Source organism: Trachypithecus francoisi, unplaced genomic scaffold, assembly GCF_009764315.1.
Source record: "Trachypithecus francoisi isolate TF-2019V2 unplaced genomic scaffold, Tfra_2.0 Lachesis_group4, whole genome shotgun sequence".
In the NCBI taxonomy this organism is placed as follows: Eukaryota; Metazoa; Chordata; class Mammalia; order Primates; family Cercopithecidae; genus Trachypithecus; species Trachypithecus francoisi.
The window spans coordinates 24,755,722-24,767,733 of record NW_022681469.1 but is presented as its reverse complement, the minus strand read 5'-3'; the positions used below and the strand labels follow the sequence as shown (position 1 = coordinate 24,767,733).

Sequence of the window (12,012 nt, the reverse complement as noted above, 5' to 3'; positions counted from 1 at the left end):
TGATTCTGATTCCAGTAATGCACTTACCAACATCATCAACTAGTTGATAGATCCCCACAGTTTGAAAAATATTTGTGGTTCATCTTTTAAATATACACCATTCTTATTATCTCTTAAGATTCTACTAAGATACAGAAAACTTAAATAAAACTAGTTGTCTTTAGTTTAGTGGAGAATTCAGGCCTGCTGCAACCCAAATTCTAACCCTGGCCAAATTCAGGAAGTCAAGCAATCTTGTTTTTTCTTTTTTTCTTTTTCCCCCTTCTTAAAATTGTGAAACAAAACCAATACTGAAAAGATCTGTTTCTGGAGTATTTATTCTGTTCCATTGATCCGTCTGTTGATTCTTATTCCAGTAATGCACTTACCAACATCATCAGCTACTTGATGGGTTCCCTGCAGTTTGAAAAATACTTTTCTGCACAGATTTATGTTTAAATGTGGCAGTGAAAAAAATTTTAATGGTTGTACCCAATTGTTTTCTAAGAAGACAAATATATACATATATATATTATATATGTGTGTGTGTATATATATAACATATTTATATATGCTTATATATTTTTATATATTCACATATATAAATATATATTCACATATAGAAATTATATATGTATATATAAGTTTTTTTTTAAATAAAAGACTTTGGTAGTTCCCTTGAGATCTGGATGGTGATGCTTAGTGACTATGGCCTTGAGGGAAATGGTAAAAGAAGAAAAGAAGAGGAAGTCAACATGCTTTGGGGGTGCGGGTGTGGACTATTGTCAATGGGGCAAAGGAGGTGAGAGAATGGGCTGGACTGGAGTCTGGGGATCAACTGTGCTAAGATGACATTCTTGGCAGCAGATGTCTGAACTTCCCGTAGGAACGTAACTTTTCCGGCAGTATTTCACTGGAAGCTGTTTGGGGTGCTATTGTCTCTACTCCTTCTGTAAAAGTCTGTTATGCACACAGTTCTGGCTTTGTGGCCTTTGCAGAGAAAAGATGTGAGGGTGGAGTCCTTGGGGTAGGTTGTGCAGAAGAGGGAGGGCGCATGCAGGGCAAGAAGTATCTGTGGCACTTTGCTAATTCAGTAGACATGGGGAGATGAAGCCAGGCCACCCTGTACCTTCTCCCCTCTCACCTCATCCTACCTATGGAAGGCCAGGAAGGGAAGATGGGTCCCTTTCATTTGACTCTCAAAAAACCAACTGATCCCAGCTGACATCTTGCGGCAGTGTAATTTTGTATATTCCATGACCACTGTGTTCATGGTGTTTGTAACATATCAAGGAGATCTTTCCATGTCAATCACTGTAAATATCACTATCCTCTAAAATGAGCATGTAGTGTTGCTACTATAAGACTATACTATTACCCATTTAATTACATGATCATGGTGTTCTTAGGAATTTACGTTTTTTTTACTTCTTTGATTACGTTAGACTGAATGTTCTTGTATCTAATTTTTTTACAAACATTAGAATATAGAATATTTCACATATAGAAATTACGTATTATATATATTTTTTTTTTTAAAGAAAAGACTTTAGTGGTTCCCTTTAGATCTGGATGGTGATGCTTAGAGACTATGGCCTTGAGGGAAATCTAATTTTTACAAAAAAATTAGATACAAATGATCTCTTTAGTATAAACCTCTTGAAGTGGGAAAGCTGGTTCATAGCTTATAAAACACATGAAATACATCAGGTTGCCCTATAGAAAGAATGAACCAGTTTCCACTCTCACCAGCAATGTATGCAAATGCACATGGCCACGACTTGTTGGTGAGACGTGATAAATGAAGGAACACATCTCTTAACATTAGTGTTAGGTCCAAAAACAAGAGCAGGCCAGTGTGGTGGCTCATGGGTGTAGTCCTAGCACTTGGGAATGGGAAGTCGAGGTGGGTGGATTGCTTGAGCCCAGGAGTTCAAGAACAGCCTGAGCAACATGGCAAAACCCTGTCTCCCAAAAAAATACAAAAATTAGCTGAGCTTGGCAGTGCACACTTGTAGTCCCAGCTACTTGGGGGTGGGGCTGAGGTAGGAAGATTCCTTGAGCTAGGGAGGTGAAGGCTGCAGTGAGCCATGATCATACCACTGCACTCCAGCACGGGTGACAGAGGGAGACCCAATCTCAAAAAAAAAAAAAAAAAAAAAAAACAGCAGGTGGAATGCTAGAAGAAAATTAATCCATTGTTCACAAGTTTACTTTTCCACTTCCCTGAATAATACAATAGAAAACAATTGATCCCTTTTTTTAAAAAAAAAAAGATAATCCAAATGGCAGGCTGATGGACAGTTTAGTCATCTTATGGAAAAACATGTGTATAATAGTATAATGTTGCTCTAACAAGATTAATGTGTGCAGGTTGTAGATTGCAACTCTGGTGTTTGCCTTTCATATTATATCTTTGAAAATGGCATCCTTTGAACATGGTGCATATGTTTGTCCTCTGCCTTGGCTTTGGGTCTAGTTTGCATTTTAATTGTATATTGTGGTTGGATAACTCAGGAGTTATTGGTGACCCTTCTGTTGGAGTGCTTTCCAATGCATGCAGAAATGATTTGGAGAAAAATAGAAATGAAAAAGTGATGATTAACTTTTTGCAAAAGTTTAATATCTACACTTGATATAAAATTGTAATTATGCTAATTACAAAAATTTAAATAAACCTATTTGCCTTTAATTTAGTGAAGAATTCAGGCCTGCCACAACCTAAGTGCTATTCCTGGTCAAATTAAGGAACTGTCAAGCAATCTTTTTTTTTTTTTTCTTTGTGTTCTGCTACTTTTTAAAATTGTGAAATACAACCTATACAAAAAAGTATATAAAACGTAAGTGTACAAGTTAGCTAAAGAGTTCAAGGTGAACAGTACACACCCATCAAGAAATACGTCATACAATTTTTAGTTTTTTACCTTTCCTTGAATTAATTCTCTGGTGGAAAAAGTGATAAAGCCATATATGTGCATGCAGTAAGAAGACTTTGGCTGGGCGCGGTGGCTCACGCCTGTAATCCCAGCACTTTGCCAGGCCAAGGCAGGTGGATCACAAGGTCAGGAGATTGAGACCATCTTGACCAGCATTTTGAAACTCCGTCTCTACTAAAAATGCAAAAATTATCTGGGCGTGGTGCTGTGTGCCTGTAATCCCAGCTACTTTGAAAGCTGAAGCAGGAGAATCGCTTAAACTAGGGAGTCGGAGGTTGCAGTGAGCCGAGATCACACCACTGTACTCCAGCCTGGCAACAGAGTGAGACTCCATCTCCAAAAAAAAAAAAAAAATCACAAATGACCAGGGTGGCAGAAGCAGGATTGGGAAAGGAAGTTGGGGGGCTGGTGGGGTAGGAATGGGGGTGGGGTGGGTAACCAGGTCATCCTTGGATGCATTTTTGTACTGTTTTTCTGACTTTGAATGCTATTTTATTTCTGCCTTAAAGTAAACATGGGTAAGAGGAGGAAACTTACTGTTCCCTACCTAGAGAAGAAAAAAGAAAACGTGGTTGTGTGCATGCATGTTTATAGAAGGGGTATGCACTCATTCCCTTGTTCTGTGTAGTTCTGTGGAATTCTCATTAAAAAGCTGGACAGAGCAATTTTTTAAATAAGTTGAATTGAAAGGCCCCAAACTGGCTCCTATTGTGTTATGTTTTCTATTGTGTTTGTGCATGTAGTCTGTTGATACTTTTTTTTCTTTGATTGAACAGATTGCTGAGCTGAGAGAAATAGAATACATCAAAAATGTACCCATCCTTCGAGTTCTCAATCTTCTGAAAAATCCAATTCAGGTGAGATATTATTTCTATCAGGGGAGGGAGAGAGAGAAGAAAGTGGGAGGGTGGATGGGAACTATCTAGGAATTCTTCAAGAAGTACTTTTGGTAAAAGAATATCAGGAGTGTGACTAGAATTTGTCTATCTTCCTTCTCTCCAAGGAAGGGTTTAGTAGTACCTAAAGTGACAATTTTTTTTTAAGACTTAAGATCTTCTTTCATGACTAACACGCTGTCACGTGACTGTCAGTGAAGGAAAGCCTGAAACTGAATATCGTTTAGTTGCTCTGCTGGTCATTTGTGACTCATCCCTGGTGGTACTAAAGGTTACAGGAAGGAGGTAATAAGATTACAGAACAATGTTCTCTCACATTAGACAATGCAAGACACCATAGGTGGAGACAGAATGTGATTCCTATTTTATAACAAGGGAAAGAAAATCTAAGATTAGATACCTAATTTACCTGGATATACCCATGACATTGATGTATATGTAAAATAATTATAGAACAAAATAATACATTTCCCAGGAGTTCTTCACACCTCTGGGACTGAAGGATCAGGGACTGTGTTTCGAGTCCCTCTCTTTCTCTCCATTGATGGATGCTTTCTCCCGGCCTCCTTCCCTTCTTCCTTGTCTGCTTGTCCTTCATTCCATTCTTCTACCTGGATCCTTCACTTAGTTTCCACAGGCTCTTGACTTTGCATGTAGCTCTTAGTAACCTTCTTTTTGTGTATATCTTGATGAAAATGTCTAGATAGGTGAAAAAAAATAAGAAAGATTTATAAATTAAAAACTGCCCTTGGGACAGGAACAGTGAGAGGCAATTTAAAAGCATTTCTGGAAAAGTAAGAGGCAGGGTTTAAAGTGGCCAGCACACCTCAGTTTCAGATCCCTGAAGGGTGTTTGTGCATACACATGAATAAGCATCACAAGCCCTTTGACATATGTTAACTGATTTATATACAAAACCTTCCCCACAACATTTACACCTAAGCTTTGTACATTCACCTCATATACAGTCTCATCTATTGGGAGGGCGCAAAAGTAATTGTGGTTTTTGTATTATTTTAATGGCAAAGACTACAATTACTTTTGCACCAACCTAATATATAATGGATCATCTACTAATATCTAATGTCTTTTTTCCCCTCAAAGAGGTATAGCTTTTTACTACAAAAACTCTAATTATATTTCCAAAAGGCAGATAATCCTGATGGTAGGGAGTAATAAGGAGTTTATTTGATAAATGAATATCATTTTATTATTACAAACAAATTCATAATAAATACAAATTAATATGAAATATTGCATATAAATAATAACAATATAAAATATTAAAGTTTCATTATTGGCAGAATTGAGACTTGTTGGAGTTAGAAGACAGGGTTGAAGTCACTGGCCACGGGATCTTAGATGAGATGCTTCACCTTTCTGAGGCTTGGTAGCCTTTAGAAATGAGGATAATCTGGAAGCCATTACCCTCAGCAACCTAACACAGGAACAGGAAACCAAATACTGCATGTTCTCACTTATAACTGGGAGCTGAACCATGAGAACACATGGACACAGGGAGGAGAACAATGCACCCTGGGGCCTGTCGGGGGCCAGGAGCAGGGAGAGCATGAGGATAAATAGCTAATGCATGCAGGGCTTAATACCTAGGTGATGGGTTGATGGGTCCAGCAAACCATCGTGGCACACCCTTACCTGTGTAAGAAACGTGCACGTCCTGCACATATATCCCAGAACTTAAAATTAAATTATTATTATTATTATTATTATTAGAGACAGAGTCTTGCTCTGCCACCCAGGGGCTGGAGTGCAGTGGCGCAATCTCGGCTTACTGCAAGCTCCACCTCTAGGGTTCACGCCATTCTGCTGCCTCAGCCTCCTGAGTAGCTGGGACTACAGGCACCCGCCACCACGCCCAGCTAATTTTTTTGTATTTTTAGTAGAGACGGGGTTTCACCGTGTTAGCCAGGATGGTCTCGATCTCCTGATCTCGTGATTCGCCCGCCTTGGCCTCGCTAAGTGCTGGGATTACAGGCGTGAGCCACGTCGTCTGACCAATTAAATTAAATTTTAAAAAAAGAAATGAGAGTAACCCACCTGTGCTGTTAATCTCTAATCTCACAGGGAGATTAACAAGAGTATACACTTGAAGACCTTTATAAGTTACAAGGCACAGTCTGCATTGAGTTAATGTAAGGGGACTGGGAAGTGTGAAATGCATAGCCCTGTGAGCATGTGTGTGGGAATGATGAGGTAGCAGGTGAAAGGCCCAAGCCCATGAAAACCCAATGTTGGTGCTTGTTATTTTGGGAAAAGGAAGGCAACTAAGCAGTCCTCTTGATATTTTAAATAGGAAAAGTCTGAATATTGGTTCTTCGTAATTTTTATGCTTCTGCAATTAACAGAATTAGATCAGAAGAAGATTAAAGTGGAAGAAAAGGTACGTAATCATGTCATACCATTACCATTGTGTTTATGGGTTAATATGCTCAAAAGCTCGTGTTGCCTGCTGTGGAAGCAATATAATCAATAAATAAGACACGTAACAATATGTACATTAATTCATTTAGGGAATGTTTCCTTGTCTTAGGATCTGTTTGTTTAACCCTCTGCAAAAGTGAGTATCAGCACAAATGTAGTGAAAGGCCTGATGGCTTGCTGTTAGTACAGTGAAGAGGTTGACTGTAGGGAACAGAAGCAACACTCCACTTATATAGGTCATAGCTTTATGGCAGACTATCAGTTTGAAAAACTATCCTATTTGGAAGGTGTATGATTCTATCTGTGTTACCTGAAAAATTCATTTAACAACAAAATGTACTATAATGTCACTGTCACTCTACCATATAATCGAAAGGTACTCAAATAAATCACTACTCTGATATTTTAAATCCTTAATTCTGCTCTTTAAAATAATGATTCATCTAGTCACAGAATTCCAGAATAACCAGACCTTGAATGCTAGCACCTGCCTCCCTGCTTTTCATACTCATGGTCACTGCTTTGTCTTGCTTTAGTGGTTGGTGACAGCCAAAATCTCTACTAATGAAGGATTTCTTACACTGGATGCAAATTTGAGAGGGGAATGAAAACAGGTATAAATATGTAGAGAGGCACATATTCCATCTCATAAATGCCTTTCTGAAATCTTGGTTAAAAATAGTTACAGATGCCAGACTATCATTATTCTCACAAGCAGAGGTACTTATTAGATTCCTCTTTTCCTTTAATATTTTGCAAAAGGAATACAATTTAAAACCATGTATTAAGTAAAGATATGGCATATGGTAGATGAGGATAATGTATTTAGAAGAATGGGAAAGACAAGGGGATGGAGAACTGTACATTATGAAGAAAAGGCCCATATCCTTGAATGAAGAAAGTTATGCTAAATGAAGAGGAAGTTTTGGTAGAATTTGAGATTGTGGGAATCGTTCTTGGCGAGATGGTGTGAGGAAAACATTCCCCATGCATCAAAACCTGGAATCTACAGCTATAAGTTTTATTCATTTTTCACATATTAAAAGTTGGAATGTTTACTATATTAAAATTAATCATAGGCTTTAGAGGGGCTGTGGGTTTTTGTTTGGTGGTTTTGTTTTTTTTTTTTTTGCCATTTTTCCCTCCCAAACCAGGCAGTATAAAGAAGTAGGAGATCAAAAGACTCCACTCAATATTTTAAAATAATTATCATTTCTTGAATTTTAGGAAAATTTAGCATAGACATGAAGACTGAATACTAACATTCACGGGCATGTGTTAAATTATTTTGTGTACCTGGCCGCATGTGTACAACATTTCATTAAGGAAAAATCCAAGCTTTGTCTTCTTTTTAGAAATAAAACTTTTTTTTCCCTTTTACATCTCTAATTCTGGAAAAGGTTGCAGCAGTGAATAAATATGATCCGCCCCCTGAAGTGCTTGCAGCTCAAGACCACCTGACCCATGTTGTCCACAGCATGATGCAACCGCAGAGGATCTTTGACAGGTATTTATTAGGAATCCACAGGCCAGAATTCAGGGTGAGCAAGCAAAAGACAGACTCATCATTTCCCCTAGCCCTCTATTTTGTGACCCCTTTATTTCCGATAAATGCTGCTTTTTACCCTTCTCCCAGGGAAGGGGCCAAGTCTTGATTTGATAGATGATATTGTCTCTGTTATGGTATATTATTAATATCAGGTACTTGAATGTGCTGCTTGCTTGCTGGTATTTTCCCAAGCATGGTGATGAGTTGATTCATCTTCACTAGTTTGTCTGACCCCTTGTCTGGTGGCCATTCTGTGCCGATCAACACTGAAATCTTTGGGGGAAAAAAAAAAAAGTCAATTTTTCTGCCTTATGAGAGAAACACAGACCTTAACCTTAACAGAAAATTGTGATAATTTATATCCATTATAAATTTTTCCTCAGCTGTGAGTGAATGCTAAATACCCTTGCCAAAGACTGTTCCATGAATTCACATTATTAGGGAGTCCCTTAGAAGGAAGCCCAGCTAGCCTAAGGGAAACCCGAAGCAGTCTGCACTAAGCTGCAATAAACTCAGCAGGGAGGAGTCGCCCAGCTCAGTGGAACACATGAACAGAGTCTCTCACCTCTGAATTCGAAGACAGATTTACCATGCTTTCTCCATTTCTTTTTAAAACAATCTGTTGGAGCAGATGGCCATATATGCTATAAGTATAATGGAGAAATTCTATCAATACCCAAAGGCATTTTAAAAATACTTGTAAAATCTCTTGGATATAAATGGCTTCTCTTCTTCATGTGGTATTTGCTCCTGTACTTCACATGGCTGGTTTCCCACAGAGAGCAAAATGTTTTATTTTGCAACCCAGGACATGATTTTTACATATAATTTAATAACGTAGACATTGACAGTTTTACATGTTTATGGTGGCCCTCTAGGTGAAATGAATTATCATTTATTTACATGCATCTGGAAAAGCACATTTGATTCAAAAGAGGGACATTTATCTCCTCATTGTATTTCTTTTCTAGTTCATGGTATTGCTAGTTGTTTCATGCTTTAGGGTACACTTAAATAAAAACATATATCAAAGACATTTGCAGCAGTGTTTGATAAACACATATGTCTTGATCATTTCTGGCTGTCGGGCAAACAAGAACAAAGGCTAAGTAGGCCCAGATGTTCCAGGATGGAGTGGCATTCATTGTGGAAACTCATGGACACAGGACCAGTAGCTAATGTGCAGGCCTGCAATGCCCTTCCTACTCTGTCTAGGCCAGTATACCGCTCTCTGTCAGCACCAGAAGTCAAGATTCAGGAGAGGAACCCCAACCCTTGGCTTTGGGACTTGAATGCTGTATTACTGGGGAATCACTGTCCCCTCTCCTGGCAAAATTGAGGTGAGGATACAGTATTAAAATGACGTGACCAAACCTTGACTCTGGTCTGGTAGTCATTGATAGCTTCTTACCTTCTGATATGAGAAAGTTCTCCAGACTCATCTTGTACATGTCCTGTCCCAAATCTGTAATCAGCCTTTTCTGCAAGAAGCTCCGGTTTTAGAGAAAAGTAGTATTTCCCAATTCCAGTCTGGGGGTTAACATACTCATTGCTACCGGGTTGGTCATTTATTTTGAGGCCTTTTAGTGGAAAGAGCTAAGAATGTAAATCTTTTCATCAGTTCATCTGTCCATCCATCCATCCATCCATCCATCCATCCAATCTATTTGTACCTGTCTATATTTGTTCTATCTGTATCTATCTCTGTCTGTTTGGGTAGACCTACCTGTGTCTATTTATAGATAGATGGATTAAATACCTTCTGAATTCTTGATATTTACAATTTGATTCCAAAACTACAGTTAAGTTTTTACTCAACCTCCTTGCTATTGTATGGATATTTCCTTTTTTCCCATACCAAGAAAAGAAATCTGGTTCTAAGAGACACAGAGGAAGATGAAATTACCAAATCCCATAATTACTCATTTGAAAAAATCCTAGGTTGTAGCACAATGGTATCAGAATACAAGTACTAATACTACCACCAAAATGATTCCTGAAACCATTAAAAATTTTTTTTTTGCCTACAATTTACCAATTCCCTCCTGTGTTTTTTCTTGTGGTAAAATATATGTAACAAAATTTGCCACTTTAACAATTTTAAAGTGGACAGTTGAGTGGCATTAAGTACATTCATAATGTTAAGTAACCATCACCACCATCTGTTTCCAAAACATTTTCATTACCCCCAACAGAAACTCTGTACCCATTAAGCAATAACTCCTGGTTCTTCTCTGCTCCCAGCCTCTGATAAGCTCTAATCTACTTTTGTCTCTATGAATTTGCCTATTGTGTGTATTTCATATAAGTATCAACCACCCCATTTAGAAAATAGTGTTGTACTATATTTATATTGTCAAAACTTACAGTCATCACATACCGTGCTTTCTCCCTCTTTGCTCTCATTTAGTCTTAATTCTCTGGCTAACTACATAGTTGTTGCTCACTACCAGTTGTTACATTGATGTCCCTTGAGTCACTTTGGTTGTATGAAGCTTGTTTTCTAGTAGATTCCTTAGGAAGGGATATGGGATCAGTATCCTCTGAATTCTTGCATGTTATAATAATGTGTGCCCTTTATACTTAAAAGTCATTTCTGCTAGATATAAAATTCATGACCCACACCTTTTTCCTTGAATATATTAAAAATGTCACTCCATTGTCTTTTGGCATAAAACATTGTCAAAATCTGATGATAATTTAATTTTCTTTCCCTTATAAGTAATGTGCTTTTTTTTTCTAATTGGAATTTTTTTCTTTTTCTTTAAAGCCCAGTAATTTTATTAGACTATGTCCTGGTATTAGTTCCAGGCTGATATTTTGGGTATAATGTGTGCCCTTTCAATGTATAGTGTTTTTTTTTGTTTGTTTGTTTGTTTGTTTTTAATTTCAGGGAAGGTTTTTTGAAGTATAGCCTCTGTTTTCTGTTCCTTTGCTTTGGTTTTCATCTTCAGGAAGATCTCTTTTGCTTATTTTCAATATTTGTCACTTTCTTTTCCTTATTTTTTTGAAAAAAATATATTTTGAGGTAATTGTAGATTCACATGAAGTTGTAAGAAATAATACAGAGAAATTCCATAAACCAGTCACCCAGTTTTCCTCAAGGATGATATCTTGCATAACTATAGCAGAACATTAAAACAAGGAAATTGACCAAGAAATCCACCAACCTTATCGGATTTTACCAGTTTTGCATTATTCTTTTGTCTTTAGTTCTATTTACCTCTGTGCAATTTTATCACATGTGTAGATTTATCTTAGCGCCACTACAGTCAAGTTATAGAGCAGTTTCATCACAAGGATCCCTTGTAATACTCTGTAATAGCCATAGCACCTCCCTCCCCCTCATCTTCCCTAACCCCTGGAAACCACTAATCTGTCCCTGTCTCTATCTATAATGCTGTTATTTCAAACATGTAATATAAATAGAATCATACAGTATATAGCCTTTTGGGATTGGCTTTATTTGTTTCACTCAGACTAATTCCCTGGAAATCCATTCAAGTTGTTGCATGAATCAATTGTTCATTCTTTCTTATTGCCATGTAGCATTCCATGGCATGGAGGTATCACGGTTACTTGAATTGCTCACCTGTTGAAAGACATCTGGACTGATTCCAGTTTTGGGTGATTGCTAATAGAGCTGTCATGAACATTCATGTCCAGGCTTTTGCGCATGTATCCAGCTTCAGCCTGCCTGCTCTCGGCAGGTACCCAGTGGCTGTTTTGGGGTTCACTTGCTCTCAGATCTGTCAGATGCTGCCCATTGCTTCCTTCTTCTTCCTCCTGTGTCGACTCCAGTACCACACAGGTTTTGTGGGTCCGTGGCTCTTGGTGATACTGTTTCATGTACTTATATGTGTTTCCCTTAGGCTTTTGTTCTCAAATTTTTCTGTTTTTCTGTGGGAATTCAGAGAGACTGAAAAACTATGCTGTTTCATTGTTTCCACAGACTCTACTCAGAATGTACACCTTCATCTTCACAGAATCCGCACCTCAGCCATGTGGTTTTTAAAAACTTTATATTTTATTCTAGATTGCTACAATTTGTGTCATGAGTGGAGTCTAAACACATCGTTCAGTGGGTTGCAGGAGATTTTATTTTTATTTATTTTATTTTTTATTTTTATTTTTGAGACAGTTTCACTCTTGTTGCCTAGGCTGGAGTATAAGGCGCCATCTCGGCTCACTGCAACCTCCATCTCCCGGG

General features: G+C 37.9%; 1 protein-coding gene across 3 annotated transcripts in view; it reads left to right on the top strand.

Annotated features, from left to right (window-relative positions):
- The window catches only part of LRGUK (leucine rich repeats and guanylate kinase domain containing), a 126,531-nt gene that overhangs the window by 44,026 nt on the left and 70,493 nt on the right, over window positions 1-12,012 (top strand). For all 3 annotated transcript variants that reach the window (XM_033193336.1, XM_033193335.1, XM_033193334.1), the window contains exons 8-10: window positions 3,692-3,772; window positions 6,126-6,212; window positions 7,654-7,760. In XM_033193336.1, the coding sequence (XP_033049227.1) occupies window positions 3,692-3,772; window positions 6,126-6,212; window positions 7,654-7,760 (275 nt within the window). The remainder of the gene's footprint in view (window positions 1-3,691; window positions 3,773-6,125; window positions 6,213-7,653; window positions 7,761-12,012) is intronic.